Raw genomic sequence first — 21,748 nt, 5'->3', positions numbered from 1 at the left:
CCTACACAACACTTTGGCTAAAAAAATCATTTTATCCCATATATAGTCTATATAATATGTATAGTAGGTTTGCTTTATATATCATATATACGAATGTAAATACCGATTCTGGGCAAAGCGTGACGAAAACAAGAACCGTGCCAAAATGCTGACAAAATAAGTAAAATAAACAGAAAACAGAATTTCGTCGGTCGTTGATCGGGAGCAGAGAGCAGATGTTGTAGGTTTTAGCAAAATACTCTCATGATCAGACATATATACAGTACTATATGTACATGACCATGGGGGCTACATCTCGGTGAGGATATATCGCAACGGATCTGGTGGATGTGCCTCATTTCGACAGACTATTTTTGACATCCGCTCGATTTCTGTCTTCACAGTACGTTGAGATTTAGCCAATGAAGGGTAGCCATTTATCAGGGAAAAAGGCAAAATGCAAATGCATAATGCCCTCTCTCTGGGATGCAAACAAGTACAACATCTGTCTGGTTTAATAAATAATTTATGTATATTAAGAAAGCATTCTCATTCACATTTTGTTGCATTCAGTAGCAATATATCTCTGTGGAAATTGTTACGTGTTTCTATTGAGTCAAAATGCAATGTGGAACTTACTCAAGTGGCCTTTAAAGATGGTGGAGCAGATAAATTTCATTTATATATTCCGCATCCCAATTTTGTTGCCTAAATTCATATAGTTCTTTTTTTTTAATTCAAGCTAGTCGTCGTTCTTCTCCTACTAGTCCTCTAATTATGTCTTTATACGGCTATAAGTAAAATGTCCCTAAACAGTGTCAATTTGTAAAATTTTCGTTTTTGTTGAAAGTTAATTTTTTTTTTTTTATATAAAAATATAAAATGTATCAAAATTTATCAAAATATATATTCGTTACATTGTAGATCAATTTGTATAAGGAAACTGTTTTTGAATTTTGAACAATTTTTGTTAAGGCAAGTTTTGTGTCGTGTGTATACATCTGAATCGAATGAGGTATTTTGAGGTTTTAAAAACTTTTGAGTACTGACCCTATCACTGAATTGTTTTACATGGCCTACTACCCTTTGTTTTTTTTTTTTTAGTTCATATGGTTTTCTAAGGTTTATTAAGATAGTTCCATGTTCAAAGCTACCAAGTATAATTTAAGCAATGAAAACGCTTTTAAACCTATCTAACATTTTCAGTCAATTAATAAGGAATATTTTTAAATAATTAAAGAATCGTGTTACTTTCTCTAATAAGTTAAAAATATATACTTTATATAATTAAATTATCTGCAATTTGAAATATTCTAAAATAGTTCAACTTTTAGTCTGATTATTTTCTTTCTTTCATGAGTTTACATAAGAAAATTCTCTGCAAATCAGTTAAGAATTCTCTCTGAACAAGCTTCTTCCCTAGTGGAATATACCCTTCCTCCTAGAGTGTAAATCTCAACTGATAGACAGCGACAAACGACACGGCAGCTTTGAGCTATTTTCGCATTTCGCGCACGAGATCGCACCGATATCGTCTCGCTGCTCCCCCCAGCGTCACCACTGGCACTGGGTCCAACCCGCAGACAGGTCCCGTGTAAGCGGTTCGTTCATCAATGGCGACGGCGCCAGAGGAACCGGCATAAATAAGCACGGTTGCATGCATATATAGCATGTCTGTATATATTTTTAGTACATATGTACCGGCACTTATCGGTAGAACTTACAGAGCCTTGACATAGAGTCCGTGAGGAATGGAAGCCAAGACGCCAGCGCCATCGCCAGTGTCATTGTCGCAGGCGCAGGCGCCGCGATGATTCATCCGTTCTGACAAGGTCTGGGCATCACGTAGAATCTGTACAAGGAATAGATGAAGAATTGGATCAGAGACTGGAATATAACACCTAAATAATTGGTTAAAATAGTATAGATTTCAACTAACATAAATTCTTTAAAATTAGGTGTTTAGTAGCACTGAAAAGACTTTAATTTAATCTCTATAAATTACATAGATTTTCTACAAATTCAAGAAATAATATCTCTTGTCAAGAAGTTTATATTTTATGTATAAATTTATAAATAAGTATCATGCATATATTAAAAATATATAATAAAATAATTCCCTTTTCGTCCTACTTAGAGGAAATAGATTTTTAATTGAAGTAAACTAAAGAAAACTTTATGATCCTTGATCCTTACCTTGTGAGAGCGCTTGCCATCGATGGCCACGATGAAACCGACTCCGCAGGCCTCGTGCTCGTTCTGGGGATCGTAGAGCCCCTGTTTTCCAGGTGCCTCCCATGGCATCTGCTGCTGCTGCTGCTCCTGGACATCCTGATCCTGCTGCTCACCGCTCAAATGCAATTCATTCGATTGTTCGATGCTATCGCTGCCGCTGCTGGCGAAGTTATCGATGTTATCGAAATTATCGCCGCTAATCGTCGTCGTTGTTGTTGTTGTTGTTGTCGCCTCAACAGTAGCACATTCAAATTCGCAATTGTCAGTGATTGTTGGTGCCATTATACGTTGTTACCGTTGCACTTGCTGAAAATCTCTTGCGATTTAATTTGATTTTCACTCGGTTTTCTTTTTATAATTTTTTTTTTGTAGTCTTGTTTAGCGTGTTGACACTTTTCACAGTTTAAACAGTTTTTAGGAAACAGTTCTCTCTGATTAAGCACAGTTTTAGTTCAGTTTATCTGTTGGCTGTAAAAAGTAAGTTCAAAAAAAGAAAGAAATTTTTAATTTAATTTCGAGTATTTTTCTTGGTTTTGTTTTGGTCTGCAGCTTGTTGCACTTGAAAATGATATTTTGCACGATATTCAATTATTTTGTTTCGCTTGCGTTATTTGCACTATTTTCACCCCCAACTCACACACACACACACTCACGTACACTGCTAGATATTTTTCTATATTTATTTCGATTTAATCTCGCTGCTGGCACACGCGACACTGACGGCTGCTCACAAGCGAATGAGTGGCGCTGGGGCTTTGGAGCAGTCGAGAACCCGAGAACTTGTGCCCCAAGATGATCACTCTCTCTCTCCTGGTCGGAGCAAGTTCCTCTCTACACTTGGACTCTCTCATATATAGCGCTATAATAACATCGCGTCTATATCTCTCTCGTCCCCCCATCAAGTTGTGGCACTTGATTCAATTCTGATTCAATACTCGTATCATGTAATGCAATTGTGCTTATCATGAAAATATTTACAGGGACACTTCTATAAGGAATATTTGATTAAAATTAATAAAAAAAAATAAAATATTACCACACATATAAAAAAAAAAAAAAGTAATAAAGTACTAGAAAAAGAAATACTCTAAAAGGCGTATTTAAATGTAATTATATTATATAATATATAATATTAACTCAAACTTTATGATTACATTTAGAAATTTTAAATATTAAATATTATTTGTTTTCAAATATAAGAAAAAGGGTTTCTAGAGGCAGACGATAAAGTTGTTGATTTACAAAGTTTGATGTAAACTTGTTTTATTTATTTTCTATAAATAACACGTTTTTAAAAACTCCCTCAAGTATTGTTCATTATGTAATTTGTGTTTTTGTAGGGACCCTAATTTTTTTCTTTTACTTGTAAGTACATAAATCTATCATTTCAAAAGTAAACAAGTTTGCGTTGCTGAAATTATAATACCATGCAAGGGTATAAAAATGTACTAAAATACCCTAATTTAATTTCCTAAATAGAATAGTTCTAGGGTTTCAACTGTAGTTAGCACGCTTTCGATCTCCCGCTCTCTGAGTACCTCCTTCACCTGAATAAGTTTTTGCTAAATTGCTCCCTAAATAGACAGTTCGACGATAGAACGATCGATTCAATTGATTGACGCTTGGGTTGAACAATCGTTGCATCCAGAAGTGGGACCTTGAAAAGCATGTACTCACGTAATGCAACGAAATCGCCCCATATTTACATTGTTTTATCGAACTAGGAACGGCAATGATTGAGAATCGTAAAACGTTATCAAATGCAATTGTGGAATGATTTATATATATGTAATATAAATATATATATATTACCATTAAATGGCGTCACAGTCTGAAATGAAAAACACCACAACAAAATGCTTTAAAATGCGAATTACAAAAGACTGCAGCACAATAAAAACGATTGAGCAATAACAATTTGAAATATGCGAAATGAACAACAAAACGTATTCCGATTTTTTCTTCGAAAACAACAGCAAAAATATCATTAAATCGGTGTTCTGCTGTCTTAGGATTATAATTTTAGATACTTTTTGTAGAATTTCTGATGCTGCTCCATCTTGACATCTCGAAGCATCAGCTCAGAAATAATAATTCACAGTCGCACATGGAATATTATTTTTTCATTTACATATCTCTCTATGGGGTCCTTCACCTTTTGACCAGAAAAAATGCATTTGAAAATACACATTTTATTTTAGATACATTTTTGCTCTTTGTGAGCTTTGTTAAAAATAGATTTTCCATTAGAAGAATCTTGCTTTTGAAAATTTTCCATTGCGCTATGCGTTTGAATATATTTAATGTGCACAACACCTTTTCACAAAAATAACCTCTATATAGTGGGATTCATTTAATTAGGCCAACATAAACTAATCAATCAAAAAACGCCAAGTGCGATAAGAGGGAAAGGAGGGGGATTGAGATTCCAAGTTCATGGGTTCCAATTGCTTTTACTAAATCACTTCCCATCTAATCAGGAGAGACTTTCTATTGTGCTCCGCAGACGATCGAGCGAACGAGCTGACGCTGGTTCAAAGTCCCAGAGAGCGATCGGAATTATCTGGCCGGGGGCTACCACGTCACATCGCAATCTTTGGCGAACCATTCGGGTGACACATTCTCGCCGTCTCACCACTTGGTGGGGGGATATATTTTAGGAGGAGCACGGAGGATGGGGGCCATGGAACCGGTTCCCGGCTGCTCCTCGCCGCGATAAGTGCCGAAATTTGGTCAAGCGATAATATATTCTCTATTGCAAAAAATCTACCTGGTAGTGCAGAGTATTGAAAGTATATTGATTGAAACATATAGAGAGTAAATCAGGGTTTAAAGTTACATTTTTTTTATGAATATGTTTCATAGATAAATATTACACCTTAAACCATACAGAACACAGTTTGTTTTAAAGATGGTTTCTTATTTATCATATTTAAAAGTTACTTCTATTTGAAATATGTAATTTGGGTTTGAAAATATATTTTTCCTATTTCGATAAAATTAATCATTAAAACCGCCTTTTAATACAACTTGGATTACGAATGGTTCCTAATATATCAGCCAATAGCTATTTATATCTTATATAAGTATGCAATCAGCATTTAAAGATATATATATTTCCATTAATGTTTAGCTTATATAAAGATTATCCTTAAAACCGTCTTAGTACACAATCTGGATTGAGAAAGGTTCCTAATTTATCAGATTTAATAGCTATTTATATTTTATATAGATAGATAGGAATCAGGGTTTAAAGACATAAAATATATGTATTTTATATAATAATATAATAATTTTATAATATATTTTATATATCATATATATTTTTTGTTTAAATATATATCATTTATTATCCTTAAAACAGTTTTATAACTCATTGCTATTGAATTTGATTCCTTATTTATCAGCTTTAATACCAAATTATACTTTATATTTTCTACAATTAATATATTTTTCTTTAAAAGGGGCACTTTCTATTTCAAACACCGCCGAATTTCTTAAATTTGTTTCTTTTTTATTTTTTGGCTTTCTGGTATCTGGTATCAGGCGTCTAACATGTGCCGGGCGAGTGTCTGCGACTAAGGTAGAGGCAAGAGGAAGCCGAAATTCTCTTTCATTATGTTTTATTTTGCTTTTTTTTATTATTAAGTTAATAAACTTTTGGCACACCCCGCTGCCACCTCGATCACCCCCAGGCGATTCCAGAAGACCACAGATAAGATTCATTCACGACGCAGTCACGATAGACTCCATTGGCACACTGAACCTTCCCAAGGGGGGAATTGGTAAAGGTTTTTTTCCTTTCGTACAACGAGATTGCGTTCCATTGGGGAGCAATGCTATAAGGCGATATTCACGATTTGCATGCGTGATTGAGAGGAGTGGGCTATAAATATACACATGTTCGATGTCGATTTCTGGCTGCATGCGTAATAGAGTCCCGTCCCGGACCGATAAGCCCCATGTTGTGTGTGACTCGGGACAATGGCCCAAAGGGGCCAGAGATTGCATGATCTGATCAGTGGGTTCAGTGGAAAAGTTTTGACCTAGCCCTCTCGCTGAGATACCAAAAGATAAGTCGCAAAAAGTGTGGATATAAAAAAGACATTTTCGCCATTTTTTTATAACCAAGCAAGCAGCAATAAAACTTGATAATCTAGACTTGAATAAAACAAATAACTATTTGGATTTATGCTTGCGGGAGCACAGGCTAATAGAGTGTTGGAATAAAGATAAAGATACATAAGTATCTGTCTAAAATTGTAAGAATAAAGATAAAGGAATAACTATTTTAAGATGTTTGTGTATATCACTTTAATTAAATTAATTCTCTATTCATAAAAGTTGAATAACTGATAAGTTTTTCCGGTTCGGACTAATCTAACTTTATTTTTGATTGACAAATGACCATTTCCTTTCACATTTCCGCCGTTCTCCTTGCATAACTTTCTGAAATGCGTCAGACGAATAGAATGCTATTTTCAGAGTACAGAAAAATGCCAACCAAGCAGACACATCTATATACTTTATCTATATACATCGCCGGAAAGCCATTCCGAACACAAATTCCATTGGAACTATTGATCACGTGTCAAATGGTAATTACCAATTATTATTGTGACATTTAGTTAATATGGATAATTATGGGATTTATAGAAAGGCGACACCCTGTGTTCCAGGCACATAAAAGCGCAGACTTTGGCCTCACACTCATTGTAAATATTTAGACTTTAAAGAGAGAAGAAAAAAAGCAATTCAATATGGCAAACAAGTCTGCAGACTACCAGATTAGAATAGATCGGAGATCGGAGAGGAGACCAGGAGGAGATACGGAGAGAGATATAGTCAGCACTTCCATTGCGTTGGCTCAAAGTCCGAAACGCGCCAGCCGCGTGTGGCCCACATCCACAGAGAGCCCGATATGTGGCCGCATCTATAGATACTATCTATCCCCTGTGATATATATTTATTTATAATGTAAACAAGCGCAGGCAACAAGTTTCAATAACCCCGAAGCCGAAATAAATAAATAAATTGTGCGTCGACAAACATTGCGTGTGGTTAGTTTGCGATTAACGATGGGGCATGTCACGAAGCCCCATTATCAAGGATAATCGGAGGTCCTAATGGGTGCCAGGCTCTGGAACATTGGAAAAGTCATTAGCCAAAGCAAAACCATTCTTCCGCTCCACAATCTCAAAATCACTAAAGAACCCCAACTCCCGGTAGCCATCGTTGCTATAAAATTTTTGTGCCAGCGATTTACGATACGATATAGGCCAGAAATCAGAGAGGGGGAGACATCGGTGGGGGGAAGGTTCTATTGCCATTATTAATGCGCATTATCTGACCCGGCTGGGGGCTTATCAGGTGGTCGGTCGGTCGGTACCAACTTTATTGGTACCCCTATTGTTTTATGGCCTCCAACCTGTGCACTTGAGTCAGCTGTGCAAAGTTTGTGCTCCGATTCCACAGAGGGAATTCCGATAGGGATCTTCTCAATTGCTTTAAAAATAGTTACAATTTGTTTTCATTATCGCCTGTTTAATTAGAGATTCCCCTCCACTGGGACGTCTTGCGGTTTTGTGTTTTTATTGCGCTTCGGAATTACGTAGAAGTAATTACAATTATGCGAACTTTTTTATCTACACGTACAGTGGGCGCCAGGGCTGTAAGAGGGCTGATAATTAACCTTGTTCAGTAACCCCTTTAATAACAAAATGTGTCGAATGGCTGATAACTTACATTGACTTTGATTAGATCAATATATCATTAATAAAGTATTGAAACGTACTGTACTGCTTATTAGTGAGTTGAGTAAAATATTTAAGTAACTTATTAAAATTGAAGGTTGTCAAGTTCTATGTATATCCAAAAAGTGTTAACAAGCCAGAAATTAGCACTCACTTCTTAAATTCTGTAACTTTGAGTGTAATTAATAAACGCAATCCACAATTCTGTAAATATTATAGAAATTCTTGGGATTATATTAAAAACCTTAAATTGCTAATTGAGTTATAATAACATCTCCAGAGATGTAAATAAAGAAATACGGGAAACTTTCACATTTTTCAAGCTAAGAGCTGTAGGGCTTCTTATAACATAAAAATTATATGATTGCTTATTGGAAAAGCTTTGAGTTCCTCTGTTTATTTTCTCCATAAATTCCTGTCTGCCCCCAAGAAAATTATCGCAGCTGTTTGCTATTTATGGCATAGGTGCGGACGACTCCCCAACGCCCCGGAACCTCTCCAATTAAGAGGCGACTACAGTTTGCAGTCAATAAACAAGCAACGTCGCAATTTACATTAGTTCTCAATGACCGTATCTGGCTGGGATCGGTTGCACTTTTGGGGTAGGTTGTCCAGCCCTACCAGACCCCCTTCTTTCTCCACCATTCCGGTAGAGTTATGTAAACAGAATGCAAGTAAATTGCAACGGGGAGCTGATTCATTTGAGTCCCGAGTTCTCTGTTCTGGGTGCCTTCTGTTTATCTTTTTCCGTAAGAGACCTCGGGACTGAGCTTATCAGGGCTCAACTATAGGTAATCCTGGCAATGGAAAATCGATCAAGGTATATAAACTTAATTACTAAAAGTCAACTCATGTTCGCACAAAAGAAAATAATGGAATCTGTCTATTAAAGGGATTTTATATAATTTATTTTACAAAAATATGTTGTTTCTAATTCCTTTTAAATCAAAGTAACTAGGAAAGCCTAAGTCTACCGACAACTGCTACTAATTAAAATGTAATTTAATTAATTTCTATTTATAAAAACGTCCCTTTCTAAGGTATACTGTGCATAATATTAAATAAGAAATTCTATTTCCTGTTATAAAATTAAAGATAATAATTTGTTGACACACAATTCATGAATTATACACTAAGGAACCCTATTCAAGGGAATGCTAGTATGCAATGTTATCGTAATTGCTTTGGGCACTTGCTTTGATCCCCTCCGCTGTTCCCTAGCTGCTCACCCAATTTAGAGGCTGCGACGCAATTGAAAAGTTTTCCGTTTGGAAAATCACTGAACCATTAAACCAAACTTGCGGCGCCACCTTATTTCAACCGCAACCGCAGAATATATCAGATTTCAAAGGGGGGTTATAATAAGGAATAAACTGCAAAGGCATGACCATTAATGTGAAAAAAAGTAGAGACATTCCACGGTTGCTTTCTTTTTCCTCTCCAGCAATCCGTGATAAGCTTAAAGTGGGCTTTAAAGCCACTTAGCCGTACGAGGGTGCTTAGTTCACACTTTTAGCGAAATCTTGCACAATCTCTTCTCAAGTCCTGTGTCTATGGTATCTTATTTGCTCACTCAATTTCACACAATCCTTTTTAAGTGCCTGAGCACACACACAAACACAAACACAGACGAAATGGGTAATAAAACAAAGGCAAGAACCATATCCTTTAAATTGAAGTGCAATTGTACTGCGAAAGCCTTTCTCTCTTTTGCGGCTAACTAGGAAATGCCGTGCTGATTACATAACGGTTATGTCAGGAGAGCGAAAGCCCCAGAGACAGAGAGTGTGAGAGGAAGAGAGTGGGTGGGCGAGAGAGCGAGCTCGGAAGCTGTCACCCACGCAGAGAGAAAGTGTAAATGTCAAAGGGCAGTGACGCAGTAAGGCAAACATTTTCGACTACTGCACGGCAAATAAATATGGGTATAAAATCAAATAAATTAACTTCAACTTATTAACATAACACTGCAACATTTTAATGAATTGCCTACTTTTTGGCGTATGCCTGCTTCTTGCGTAATATAAAAACCTAATGCCTAACCAAAATTAATAATTAAATTTAAAGTTAATAAGTTCATACATTTTTTTCCTATTATAATTAAAGTTTATTTATATATATGAAGAGGAAAGAAAAATTATTTTCTCAGTGTTACAAAAAAAGGATGCTCCTAAACAAATACAAACACACAGTGGCTATCATTAATTTTAATGCGACCATTAGGAAAAACAATTTGCGGCAATCGCTTGGCCGCAGCTTTTCAGCCGCCACTGTTCCCGGCGAGAGGGAGATGGATGATTGGCAATGGAGAAGAAATCACTGTCATGGCCCTTCAGAGCAGCGAAGAGAGGCACGGTGCGGAGCTAACCTTACTCTGACCTTGAACAGAGCGAAGATCTGGTCTGCATCGCACATGCCTGCAGTAGAGCACCGGGGGCTGGAGGGAGGCGGAAAGGGGCGGAAAATAGCGAAACAAGATTCACGAATGAAGCACAAACCATAAAATAGTCAACCAGCAGGAGCAAAAAGATGAAGCAGAAACAGGGGGTGGAGAGCAAACGAGAAGAGAACTTCACAGCGGCAGGAACAAAAACAAGAACAAGAACGAGCGGCTTGCGGCAGGGCGGCAAAGCAGCGGTGTCACAGTGCCGGTCATTTATATTGAAGTTTCTGTTTTAATACTTTCAAAGTCACAAATATCATAAAATTTGAATTTATTATTATTAAAAACAAGGGGAGAGCGTAAAGCAAATTGTTAAAACAAAAATAAAAAAAAATGTTAAACACATTTAAATTTTCCCTTTCTAAATTGTTTGTTTGTTAACAACTAAACACCGATAGTGCACGTCACCAAAATAGTCACAAATCAAGTTAAATTATACAAACACTTGTAACCGAAAAACGTATTGGTTGAAAAAACGTCAAACAACTTAAGTGTTTTCACATTTTGCCACTAAAAAAGTTTTTAACTACATTTACTGTGATAAATAACACATTTGCCAACACTTTGCAAAAAAGTCTAGTAAACATTGCTATTTATCAAACCGTTTATGTTGTTCATAAATCACTTGCTCAAATGTCTCTTAACTTTATGCCCCCTGCTGTATTTAGTGGTGTGGGAGCTCCTCTCCCTACTTCTTCCTACTCTCTTGCTCTTCTTCTCCTTCCAGTACTACCGCCTGCCTGTCTGTTTGTGAGTGTATGAGTGCGCCATGTAAAATTTATTGATTTTCCGGAGAAACTCCTACGGGAAACGGTGTGGGAGAGGGAGGCAGAGGGAAGTGGAGTGGAGAGCCCGGAACCCTTATCTTTTTTCCGTATTACGTTTTTCTTATTCCCCAACTATTTGTAAATATATCAAGCACGCTATACATGAGTGTGTGTGTGTGGGTAAAGTATTTTGCATATCACATTTTTCTAAGCCACGAATGGAGGAATTTCGCATATTTTTCATTTACTTTGAACTCCGCTGATTAACTGCTTCGCTATTCACCAATGATCGAATTTTGCGCTTTACACAAAAACCGAGAACTCAAAACTTTTTCACTTTTCCACTTGCTTTTAGCACACTTTAACTTTGATTTGGATTTTATTTTATTTGCTGCGTTTTCCGCGTGCTTCAAATACGTGCGATTCCTTTTAAAGACCGAAAGAGAATGAGCGAATAGGACGAAAATCGCAACTATCCCCCAAAAGAGAGAGAAGAGCAATGAGAATGGAGCAGAAATGAGAGAGCTTGAATGTGGAAATTTTGTTATGATTGGGCATTGTCATTTCACTTATTCAGCTTGTTTGTTTTAAAATATATTTAAATTTATGTTTTTCTTGGCTTATTTACTACAAAAAATAATTTTTATTTTGCTTTTCTTTTAAATACGTGTAAATACCGTTACACGATGTTCACTGTCAAAAGCTAATTGAAAGCTGTTTGGTATATTTTCTGTTCCGCTGTTTCGGCTTATTTTTCGATACTTACTTGCCATCCCTGAAACCAGCAAGCTATCGATATGCCCGTTCCATGTATGTCATCGATATTTGAAATCGTCGAGGTTTTCACATCCCTAATTCACATGTGCCGGCAGCAGAGCTTCAGATAAAACAAAAAGTATTTTGATCGAATCTTCCAGAAATCAACCGAATTTTATTTCCTAGAAGTACAAACACGCTACAGCATGTCTAACGAAGAGGGACTCTACGACAATATTCTGCTTGCCGTGGCCGAAAAGCACCGCGGCGGTGTGCCCGAGGTACAAATAACGACAAAGACTGAACTGCTTTGTGCCGGAAATTTGGATAATCATTGTTTTTTGTTTGTTCGCAGTTTCTCGGCACCCTGGCCAGTTTTTTGCGTCGCAAAACCGACTTCTTCACGGGCGCCAAGCAGGCCGAGTGGGAGAACCTCCTGCTAGGCGTATTTAAAAAGGAATCGGAGCTGGCTATGAGCGCGCACCAGGAGAAGGTAAAGTCGCGCGAAGCTGCCCAAAAAGCCAAGGAAGAGAAGGAGCGGGCGGCGCGAGAGGCCCGCCAAAAGGAGATTGACGACAACAAAATATGTGATATCACCGATGAGGAGGCTGCTGCCATCATTAAGGAGGAGGAGGACAAGTAAGCTGAATATTTCACATATAGTTTTTTATAGTTCTTGACTGAGCCAGAAGATTTTATGCCTTGTTTATAATCAGTTACTTAGACAACCTATATATTGAAATATTGCCTAATGGAATACAATTGTTGCCTATTAGGCAATATTTAATTAACTTCTTAACTACACCTTGCAAAATAGCAATTTAAAACGAATTTGTGACCCCAAAACAGTAAAAATATCAGCTTCAACTAAGTTCTTTATCTTAATCTTTCTTTAAAATTATGCTATGTAATTTTTTCCATTGTTTATTAACGATTTCTCAATGTTCCCTCTCCAGAAAACGACAGCATCTGCTGGATAGTGCTAGCGGAGAGCCGGCTGCCTCAAATCGCGATGACATTTCCAAGCCCATCGAAAAAGTGGACGACGAGACCGAAAAGAGCGAGGTGGGCAAGCTGCAGCCCAATGCTGGCAACGGCTGCAACTTGGACAAGTACAATTGGACACAAACGCTGCCGGAGGTGGAGGTGAGTCCCAGTTAAGGGTGGTCCTTGGACCCTATATTGACCCATAGTGACCTACTGAGGTGTTGCCATGGTTTTAGAATGGTTAAAAGTGTTGTTAGGTTGTGAGACTTTAGGTAATGTCTAAAAATCAAGCCCCATCGGTTTTCTTAGCAAGAATCAATCGGATTTTAGTGCAATCTTTACCAAACTTTATGAGTAACTTCATCATAGTCCACTTCTATGCTTGGGTTTCCCGCCCTAAAGCAGGTTTTCCCCTTAAATAATAGCCATCGCTGGTTGCCAAGGCTGCGGTCATAGCTGTAAAACCCCCAAAAAGTTATTGACCCCTCGACACAGGTGCTTGTGAGTCACACACTCTCTCCCCTCTCATGTACAATGTAGAAAATTCACTTTATTAAACATATCACAGGGATAAATAACTTAGTTGGTAAACCAGAAAATACAGCATTTACTATCATCCGATCCCAGATACAGATCTACTAGTTCCTCGTATGTTTCTCTGTCTCCGTAGCATAGGGCGCTTAATACTAACAAAATTTCCCTTCAGCTTCGACTGACTCGACTTCGGTACTCCTTCCTTCCTTCCTTCCTTACTCCTTCAATCCAAACACAATCGTTTAATAAATAGCTTAGACAACTAGCGTCAAGACGACGACACGATAACAATAATAATAATAATTGGGTGACAAAGACAATACAATAAATAATAAACTAATTGGGCTAGACACGATTGAACATTAGCTCTTGGGCATGTCGCGGGCGCGCACTAAAAGAAGAAAACCAATAAGAATTAAAACAAGGTTCTAGGGATTTAGTTTGAAGGAACTTACTCTCCAGCGCATAGACCATGCCCATGATGAGCAGCATGAAGATGGTGCTCATGCTGACAATCAAAACGGTGACCTGGCGTCCGCGATCGCAGAGGCCACGCTTCGGTTTCTTGGGCGGACCGCCCTCACCGTTGACCATTGTAAAGTGCATGGAGCTGGCAATGGACACGGTGTCCAGGTCTTTGGTTTTAATGTACTGCAAATTGGGATCCGCCTCGTCATTGCCAGCCTGCTGCTGCTGGCCATCGATGGTAATCACTGCATCCTTGCCATTGCTAGAAGCCAACGCTAGATTCGCATTGTAATTGGATGACGATGGATTGCTAGAGGGCTGGATCAGCATCTTGTTGTGACGCTCCTGCTTCTTGTGGATCTCCGCGAAACGTTCCAGATTCGCTGCCGTCAGCAGCAGTGAGCCGGAAGCGGCGCTCTGTTGAGGGAAGAGAATGTCCATTGAGTCATGCTGCTGCTGTTGCTGCTGCTCCAATGGAGTCTCCCCGCGTGGGCTCGTCTTACTCACCCGCGTGCTGTTGTTGCTGTCGCTGGATCCCTGCGAGCTTCTCGATCCCCTCTTGGCAGCTGCCAGAACTGCCGCCGCAGCCGCTGCCGTCACAGCCGCACTTGTCGAGGAGCTGCTGCTATTGTTGTTGATAATGTTGCTGTTGCTGGGCAGGCTGCGTTGGTTCAGAGTGGGTGGATTCGAGTGCGATTTGTTCGAGGACTTGGAGGAGCTGGCCGAACTGATGGCCGAGCTCGAGGAGGAGGCCAGTGAGGCGCGGGGAATGTGCCAATAGTCCTGCATCTGTGAGGCAAGGGAAGAGAGTTTGTTAGTTTTCTATGTGGGATTAGGAATTCTGTTTAAATAATATTTAATAGGAGAAAAATTAGTATAAGGGATGTTTAAATATTTAGGAAGTTATATGAATATATATATATATGAATATTTTGAGATTTTTTCTATACTAAATTAAAGGTTTAAAAAAGTTTAAGCTATATTTTTAGGGGACTTGTTTAAATTTAGATCAAGACTTTAGATTTTGAAAAGGTTTAGGTTTGAAGATTGTTGGAAATTTGTTCTTTATGTTAAGGTTCATTATAATTCATATAATTTAATATTGTTTTCCATGATTAAACTCTTATTTGGGATTGTACAACGGAGATATTCAATATTGTAAATATTATATCTGCACATATTACTTAAGTATTATATTATATTGTTTATTTCACACCTTTAGTAAATTGTAAAAATTATGTAGAACCCAATTAGCACCAAGCAAACAATGATAATGCTTCTTCTGGCATTATTAGGTTTTAACAATAGTTTGCTAATATACCCCTTAATTTGAATAGTTAAAATTTTACTTTTTTAATTATTTTTACGTTATTTAGTACTAGATTTTAATGTGAAATTAATTGGTGAGGTCAGTCACTTTATGTAAGTGTTAAAACTGAGCTCTCTCCTTTGCCTGGAAGCCCTGTGGTCATGTCACGAGTTCGTACATCCGCTTGCTCTACAATATCTTTTATTTATTTTTTATTTTTTTGGCCACACATCTAAGTCTTCCCTGTTCTGGGGTCCACCTCCTCCTCCGCTCTCTTCCTGCCACTTAAGACTTTGCTAGCGTCAGAAGAAATACAACAAAAGTTAAGAAACCTGAACTTTCCAGTTGTCTTTGGATTGTCTTTTTTTTTGTTTTGCATTTGGTGGCTTGTTGGCAACTTGTTTGATATTTATGGTCTCTGGTCTTGGTTTGGCTAAAAGCCTGATTTGTATTTATTATTAATTCGGTTAGTGCTTGTTGTTGTTGCAACAGTTTTTTGTTATACTTTTAAGCAAGCTTTTATCTTGGCCTTTCTCTCGAAATGGCTCTTTGCCGATTGTTTGGCTTTGACGTAATTGTGGCAATCAATTGTTCTTGATTCTATAAAATCAATTCTTGCCGGAATACAAAAGTTGCAATTCGAGTTTGTGGCTTTTGTCTTTTTTGTTTGGACTTTGCAGCTTGATTCGTTTTTCGTTTGTTCAAAAATTTCTGTGTGTTTTTTGTTTTACACGGCACAGAAGTTAATAAATTTGTTTCGTCGTCGGTTCTTGCGTTTTATTTATTGTAAATATTATTTAGGCATGCGGAAGTCTTATCACTCTTTATTTGATTCAACTTGATTGGCCAGTTTTCGTTTTCGATTTTGATTTTTTTCTCTTCCCACCGTATTTATTTTTGTGTCTGTTACTTTACTTACTTTTTTTTGTGTTTTTTGTTGACTTTGTTAATTTGTTTCTGGGCTCCCGGGGAGGATTTGTTTGATTATTACAGCAATTTATCACACACACAATTTAAGGTAATTAGTAAGTATATCACAATCTGGAGTATTTATACTCAGAGTCTCGCTCCGGTTGTCAGTCTCTCTGGTTCGTTTCTTAATTGGCCTTTTTACGACACGTCTTAAAAACGAATTTTAATTTCAAATTCAATTTATTCAAATTTACGGCTCCTCGCGAAACACTCAGCTGTTCTGGCTGCTGTTGGGGATACCGATACGGTTTTATTTATTATTTTTATTCCGATTGTATGGGACAGTCAGAAGACGCGTCTTCTTCTCGCTGCGAAGAATTTATTCTCAAGTGCGCGAGTGTCGCCAAAAAGCAGAACCGATCTAAACGGCCTCAAGAATCGAACTGAAGCGAGCTTAGCGGATAAGTCGCTCTGCTCACCTGAGTTCTGCCCACCTGAGCGGCGTCGCTGTCGTTGTCTCTGCCTCTGCTTCTGTCGGCGTCGATGCGCAAACCTTTTGCGAGTGTAAAAGTGTTTGTTGTTTTTGGCTGGCTTTCTTGCCGGATTTCGCATGTCATAACATTTGTACGGTTCTCAGTTTGTGTGTTGTGTGTGTTGCCACTGTCCCAACAGTAGTCGCTCGTAAATTATAAACAATTCTAATTACAGAGATGGGATTTGTTTCAGGGTTCTATTTCATGGTTTTCAAGTTAATTTTATGCTTTAAATAGGGTTTGAAAGATGTTAATCATGTTGAATATACATAGGTTTAGGAAGATGAAGTATTAAGACAATATATCTTATCAGTGAGTGGGGAATAATTAGGTATTTCGGTTGAAATTATAAGAATTTGGTTATATATAGAATTATAGTTAAATCTATGAGGAAATATTTAACAAAGTATTCTCATTTAACTAACATTAACATATTATTTCAAGGTATTTCTATCATGGCATTAAATTCTACCTTTTATTTATTAATCGAATTATTATTTTATTATCCTAATTGATTAAGAAAATATTTAGTTATCTAAATATTATTATTGAATTATTTATTGCTTGTATTATTACTTAACATTTAAATTCTTCACCTAAAACTTTAAAATATTGAGCTTTTCAGCAAATGGATATTGTTAAAAGATTTCAACATTGTCAGGATAATCTATATATCAATTTGCTATCCTTCTTTTTATCTTTGATCAGAAAACAATATTTTCATACAAGCTCTTTTGTGTAATTTATATAAAATCAATTTGTTTTTTAAGTATTTGCTTTAAACTTCAAACTTGATCAAATCCGGAGGATAAAGCTAATTCTTTGGCTTGATATGATCTCTAATATTTATTTATCTTTAATATATATTCACTTCTTTTTATCTTAGAATTCATTTAATTAATTACTTTCTTCTTGTTAAACTTTCCTATTTTATTCAATTACCTACTTTCTTCTTGTATCAATTTCATAATTCCTTGTTTCCAGAGACCACTGTACTTGTATCTATTTATATGTATCTTAACGGTTGGCAACTTTTCTCCCCCCAATTCTTTTTTTTGTTTTGTTTCGATTATGTTTGATGACTTTGCCGGCTTTGATGTTTGAATTTGGTTTGATCAGCTCATCGATGGATTTGCCTACTTTCTTTTGGGTATTCTTTTCTTGGCTCTTTTTTGGCCGCCCTTTTTGCTCATTAAGTTGCAATTGGTTTTGGTTTTTTTTTTGTTTTTTTGTGGGTATTTCTGAGCCTCTTCAGTGAAGGGCTCTTGTGGTGGTCTTGTGCCGTGTGGGCGTCTTTTTTTCTAGATCCGTTTCGACGGCATCGGCCCAGAAATTGGAGTTTGATTGCGGGAAAACCCTAATTCTAATTTAATGTTGAACATAATTAAGGGCAAACCTTGACCAGCTTACACACTCTCAGGTCACTCCGCCCATTCGGTGTAGTACCCAGAGATAGGGCTCCTTCGTAACCCATTAATGTTTGATTAATACGTCTTTCATTATTAAATCAACGGTTTATGGTCTTATAAATAATATGGCCATTATTTAAATGGTTATTTTGGCTTTTAGGCGAGTCTATTTTTGGCTAATTTTAAATTCTAAGAAAGCATTTAACGTCAATGATCCACACAAAAGCCTTATATCAACACTCGCGATCAGAGATGCAAAACAACATGGAATTTATCGATTAATTAATATGAAATTTGAAACATGATCTGTGAAGCCAAAATCGAAATCAAGTTTCCCTTTACATTCAGTAGTGGATATATGATATAAATCATGGCAAACATGTTTACAAAATTCTGGTTCGAAAGCATTGAATTCTGAGATCGACCTTTTTCGAAATGACTCGAATTTGAATCTTTTGTTGAGTCAATATGAAAATACCCACCATTATCAGTGAGTCACCGCTAGAAGCTGATTTCCATTAATAATTTATAGTTTTTTGAATAATCCCAAGATGTTTGCGTTTCTCTTGGTAGGAATTTGTTAAACAAATTGCCGAAAATCCCCAAAAGACGTATGTATTATTATTGTTATTTGTTTGTTTTCTCGCTAATCCTAGGCCCCGGATTCGATAGTTGTTTTCCAGCACTGATCTCATATTAATATATCATTAAACTTTTGAGAATTGCTTCAGCAAACAGCAAAAGCCAAGAAAGATTGCCAACATTTCTATTACAGATTTATTTGCTTTGGGGCTTAAATCGGAGAGCTCCATCTGTCATTTTGGTCGGTAGCCAGAGCCCAGCAAATGTTTCTAATTTTTTGTATATTTTTTGTTTGTGGCTTCACCTGTCGAGCATCTTGTTATCACCTTTTAAGTGAGACAAGTGAGTGGCCTGCCGCCTGTATTTATTCTTTCAGCTGTTTTTTTGGGGTATTCTCTTCGATGTTTTGGTATGGGTGAAGTGGAGCCGATTTAATCAGCGGGGAGTTGACAAAGATTACCTGACACGGCCAGTTACCAGAGCACCAGAGCAATGGCAATGGACTCTGAATCGCATTAAACAAAATAAAAACCGAAAGAGTATCTCAAGTGGCAAAGATTGAGGGACGTGGCCACTCGATGGAGATGGGATGACGGCCAAACACTTGCTATAGATCGCCCAGAGAAGCGAGAATCGTACCGAACCAATCCGAGACATTCCCCCGAATAGAATCAACAACATTCACCACATTCACATTCACAGAAAAAACTAAAAACCAAGACAAACAAAACGGAGATGTGTTTCTGTTTTGTTTTTTATTTTTTATGCATATAATTAAGAATGCAAAATAGTCTTGGCAGTGACGCCGACGGATGGATCTTACCAGTGCCCAGAGATTTCTGTTCCATTTTGGGTGACAACAATTGGGATTAAAATTTATAATTTGATTGTGGTAAACGGGGAAATCCCTTGGAGCCATACCCAGATCGAACCGTTGACGTATGCCACGCTTATTTCCACAGGGCCTCGGGGTTCATACAGCATCTCTTCATCTTCATTGATTGCCGCTATTAAAGCTTAATTTTCGCATATAGAAAACGTTTTTGGATATGCAAACAGTTTATTGGTTTGCTGCCTTCAGGGGGTTAACTTGGAGATTCTAACTAATTAACTAACTGACGTTCTTCTCCCCTCTTAGTTAATGCCCAAAAAGCATGCGAAATTCCTGAGAGGTTGACTCATTCGATGGATGTCAGGCGGAAATACGAAATAAATGTCTTATTGATATCTCATCACGTAACAGAGTATTAAAGTATTACGCTATGGTTCTATATATGTATACTTGAAATTATATTGCCGCCTTTGAACAGCTTCTAATTGCGGGTTATATGAATGCAACTGATCTTTTATTTGTCCGTTTCACACCTGTTTAGATTATAAAACCTCTCTTAATGGGCTTCTACCTATAAATCAAAGGCAAAAGTCAACTGTGGTGGGGTCTCAAATTGTGTAGAGACAAAGTGTGAACAAAGAATTTAAACCTGATAAAAGCCCCTCAGTAAATTAGCCGCTTTTTAAAGATCCATTTTGTTCGGTTTCCTGGTCGAACATATATTTTATTATTGAGATCAGGTCACAATACGTAGTTCCAGAAATGGCATTGATTTAATATGGGTTTAGTTTTCCAAGAAAACTTTGATTTAGGAAATTTATAGATACCTTTTTGTGATTTAAGTTGTCTTAGCACCTTGGGTAACCTATATAGATATCACCCTTAAAACATAAACCCACAAATTATCTCCAAATTACCCAAATTAGTAAGTTGTTAAAAAAGCTTGTTTAAAATATACAATGATCACCTATCTTGTTCTGGGCTTAATTACCATTAAACTACTGGAAGCTTCTTTACAATTTTAGTTGTATTTAATTTATGGAGAACTCATTCTCACGTTGACAGTTTCATTTTGAAAAGATCTCGTTTCTCAAAACTTTTTGATCATTATATGGGGATATCCCCCCAAAAAAATGTTTGACTAGGTTAACCGGATAAAGTTTTCATATACAATTTGTTTTGTAATCCGCTTATGGCGCAAATAAATAAATAAATAGCTACCAGATCGATCTCTCAAATCTCATTTACCATGCAAATGTCAATACGGATTCTATTGTAGCCACTCGAGAGCTCATTGTCTGTATGCCCGTCGTTCCCAATGGGAACTAGTTTTGGTGGCAACGTTCTAATCAGATTTAACAGGCAAAACAATTCTAAATGGAAAGGAATAAAAAAAGAATCAAAATATAAAAAACAAATCATTTGCCACGCTCGATTTCGATTCCATCTCCCTCTGTCTTGAGATCTTTGGGGTCTCTACTCCACTTCTGGCCACAAATAAGTCAAGTTTAAGCCGATTTTAATGAGCATACAGTAGCACATCGTAAAGGGGGAAACTCTTGGGAGAATGGAATGTATTTTACAAAAATTAACTATACATTTTGTTGATTAAATGTATTCCTATTTGTTGAATGAAATAGTTCCTTTGAAATACATAAAAATGTAAAAGAATATGCTCCCAAGTTTTACATTTTTAGCCCATCACTGTACCATAGTTTGTTGTGATTTATTCTGATAATATTATTAAATTAATAATAATTTAAGTAAATCCTAGTTATTAAAACATCTTGCAAAGTAAGCTCCCAACTCCCCATTTATGACCCATCACTGCACCCTGAACTTATGAAGTTTATGGATAACTCACCTAAGTTTTGGCTGGTAAAATTATCAACACACATGATGAATTCACCAATTATTAAATTAGCTACCTTATTTTATATAAAATCTCTACAAAAAAGGCTCGATTGTCCCCATTTGTGACCCCTCACTGTACCCTAAACCTCAGTTTCTTGGGCGACTCAGCTGTTTCTTTTTTTCGACTCGCTGATAACATTATCGAATACAAAACACTCGGCACACACTTATAGACACTCGACTCCATCAACGGAGCTATATCGATTGTTGTTATTTTATTTTATTATTGTTGTTTCTATTTTGTTTAAATGGACGCTGGTTTGTGTTGTTTCTACGCTACTTTGGTTGATCGGCGGAGACCGTTGTCTGTTTGCTGTTGTTGGGGCCGTTCTTTTATT

General features: G+C 37.0%; 3 protein-coding genes across 13 annotated transcripts in view; 1 reads left to right on the top strand and 2 right to left on the bottom strand.

Moving 5' to 3' along the window:
* The window catches only part of LOC110190291 (uncharacterized), a 22,562-nt gene extending 10,940 nt beyond the window's left edge, over window positions 1-11,622 (bottom strand). For 2 of the 10 annotated variants that reach the window (XM_020960673.2, XM_086833506.1), the window contains exons 1-3: window positions 11,423-11,622; window positions 2,176-2,682; window positions 1,704-1,831 (exon numbers count right to left, since the gene is read on the bottom strand). In XM_020960673.2, the coding sequence (XP_020816332.2) occupies window positions 1,704-1,831; window positions 2,176-2,496 (449 nt within the window). In that variant the 5' untranslated portion in view covers window positions 2,497-2,682; window positions 11,423-11,622. Of the gene's footprint in view, window positions 1-618; window positions 1,572-1,703; window positions 1,832-2,175; window positions 2,683-2,851; window positions 3,205-9,627; window positions 9,725-11,422 lie in introns of those variants that run through there. The other 8 variants (XM_086833501.1, XM_086833507.1, XM_086833502.1 and 5 more) reach the window with 5 other exon arrangements.
* The window catches only part of nudC (nuclear distribution C, dynein complex regulator), a 13,623-nt gene continuing 3,477 nt past the window's right edge, over window positions 11,603-21,748 (top strand). Inside the window, exons 1-3 of the mRNA XM_020960676.2 lie at window positions 11,603-12,211; window positions 12,286-12,569; window positions 12,887-13,076. Coding sequence (XP_020816335.2) covers window positions 12,137-12,211; window positions 12,286-12,569; window positions 12,887-13,076 — 549 coding nt within the window. The 5' untranslated portion in view covers window positions 11,603-12,136. The remainder of the gene's footprint in view (window positions 12,212-12,285; window positions 12,570-12,886; window positions 13,077-21,748) is intronic.
* The window catches only part of LOC110190293 (uncharacterized), a 22,835-nt gene continuing 14,534 nt past the window's right edge, over window positions 13,448-21,748 (bottom strand). The window contains exons 1-4 of one of the 2 annotated variants that reach the window (XM_020960678.2): window positions 16,148-16,587; window positions 14,427-14,708; window positions 13,907-14,336; window positions 13,448-13,842 (exon numbers count right to left, since the gene is read on the bottom strand). In XM_020960678.2, coding sequence (XP_020816337.2) covers window positions 13,814-13,842; window positions 13,907-14,336; window positions 14,427-14,708 — 741 coding nt within the window. In that variant the 5' untranslated portion in view covers window positions 16,148-16,587 and the 3' untranslated portion in view covers window positions 13,448-13,813. Of the gene's footprint in view, window positions 13,843-13,906; window positions 14,337-14,426; window positions 14,709-16,147; window positions 16,588-21,748 lie in introns of those variants that run through there. The other variant, XM_020960677.2, reaches the window with a different exon arrangement.

This window comes from Drosophila serrata, unplaced genomic scaffold (genome assembly GCF_035046125.1).
Source record: "Drosophila serrata isolate PLE 108 unplaced genomic scaffold, ASM3504612v1 contig_272, whole genome shotgun sequence".
In the NCBI taxonomy this organism is placed as follows: domain Eukaryota; kingdom Metazoa; phylum Arthropoda; class Insecta; order Diptera; family Drosophilidae; genus Drosophila; species Drosophila serrata.
Note: the sequence above shows the minus strand (reverse complement) of the source record. Positions and strands in the feature narration are given on the sequence as shown.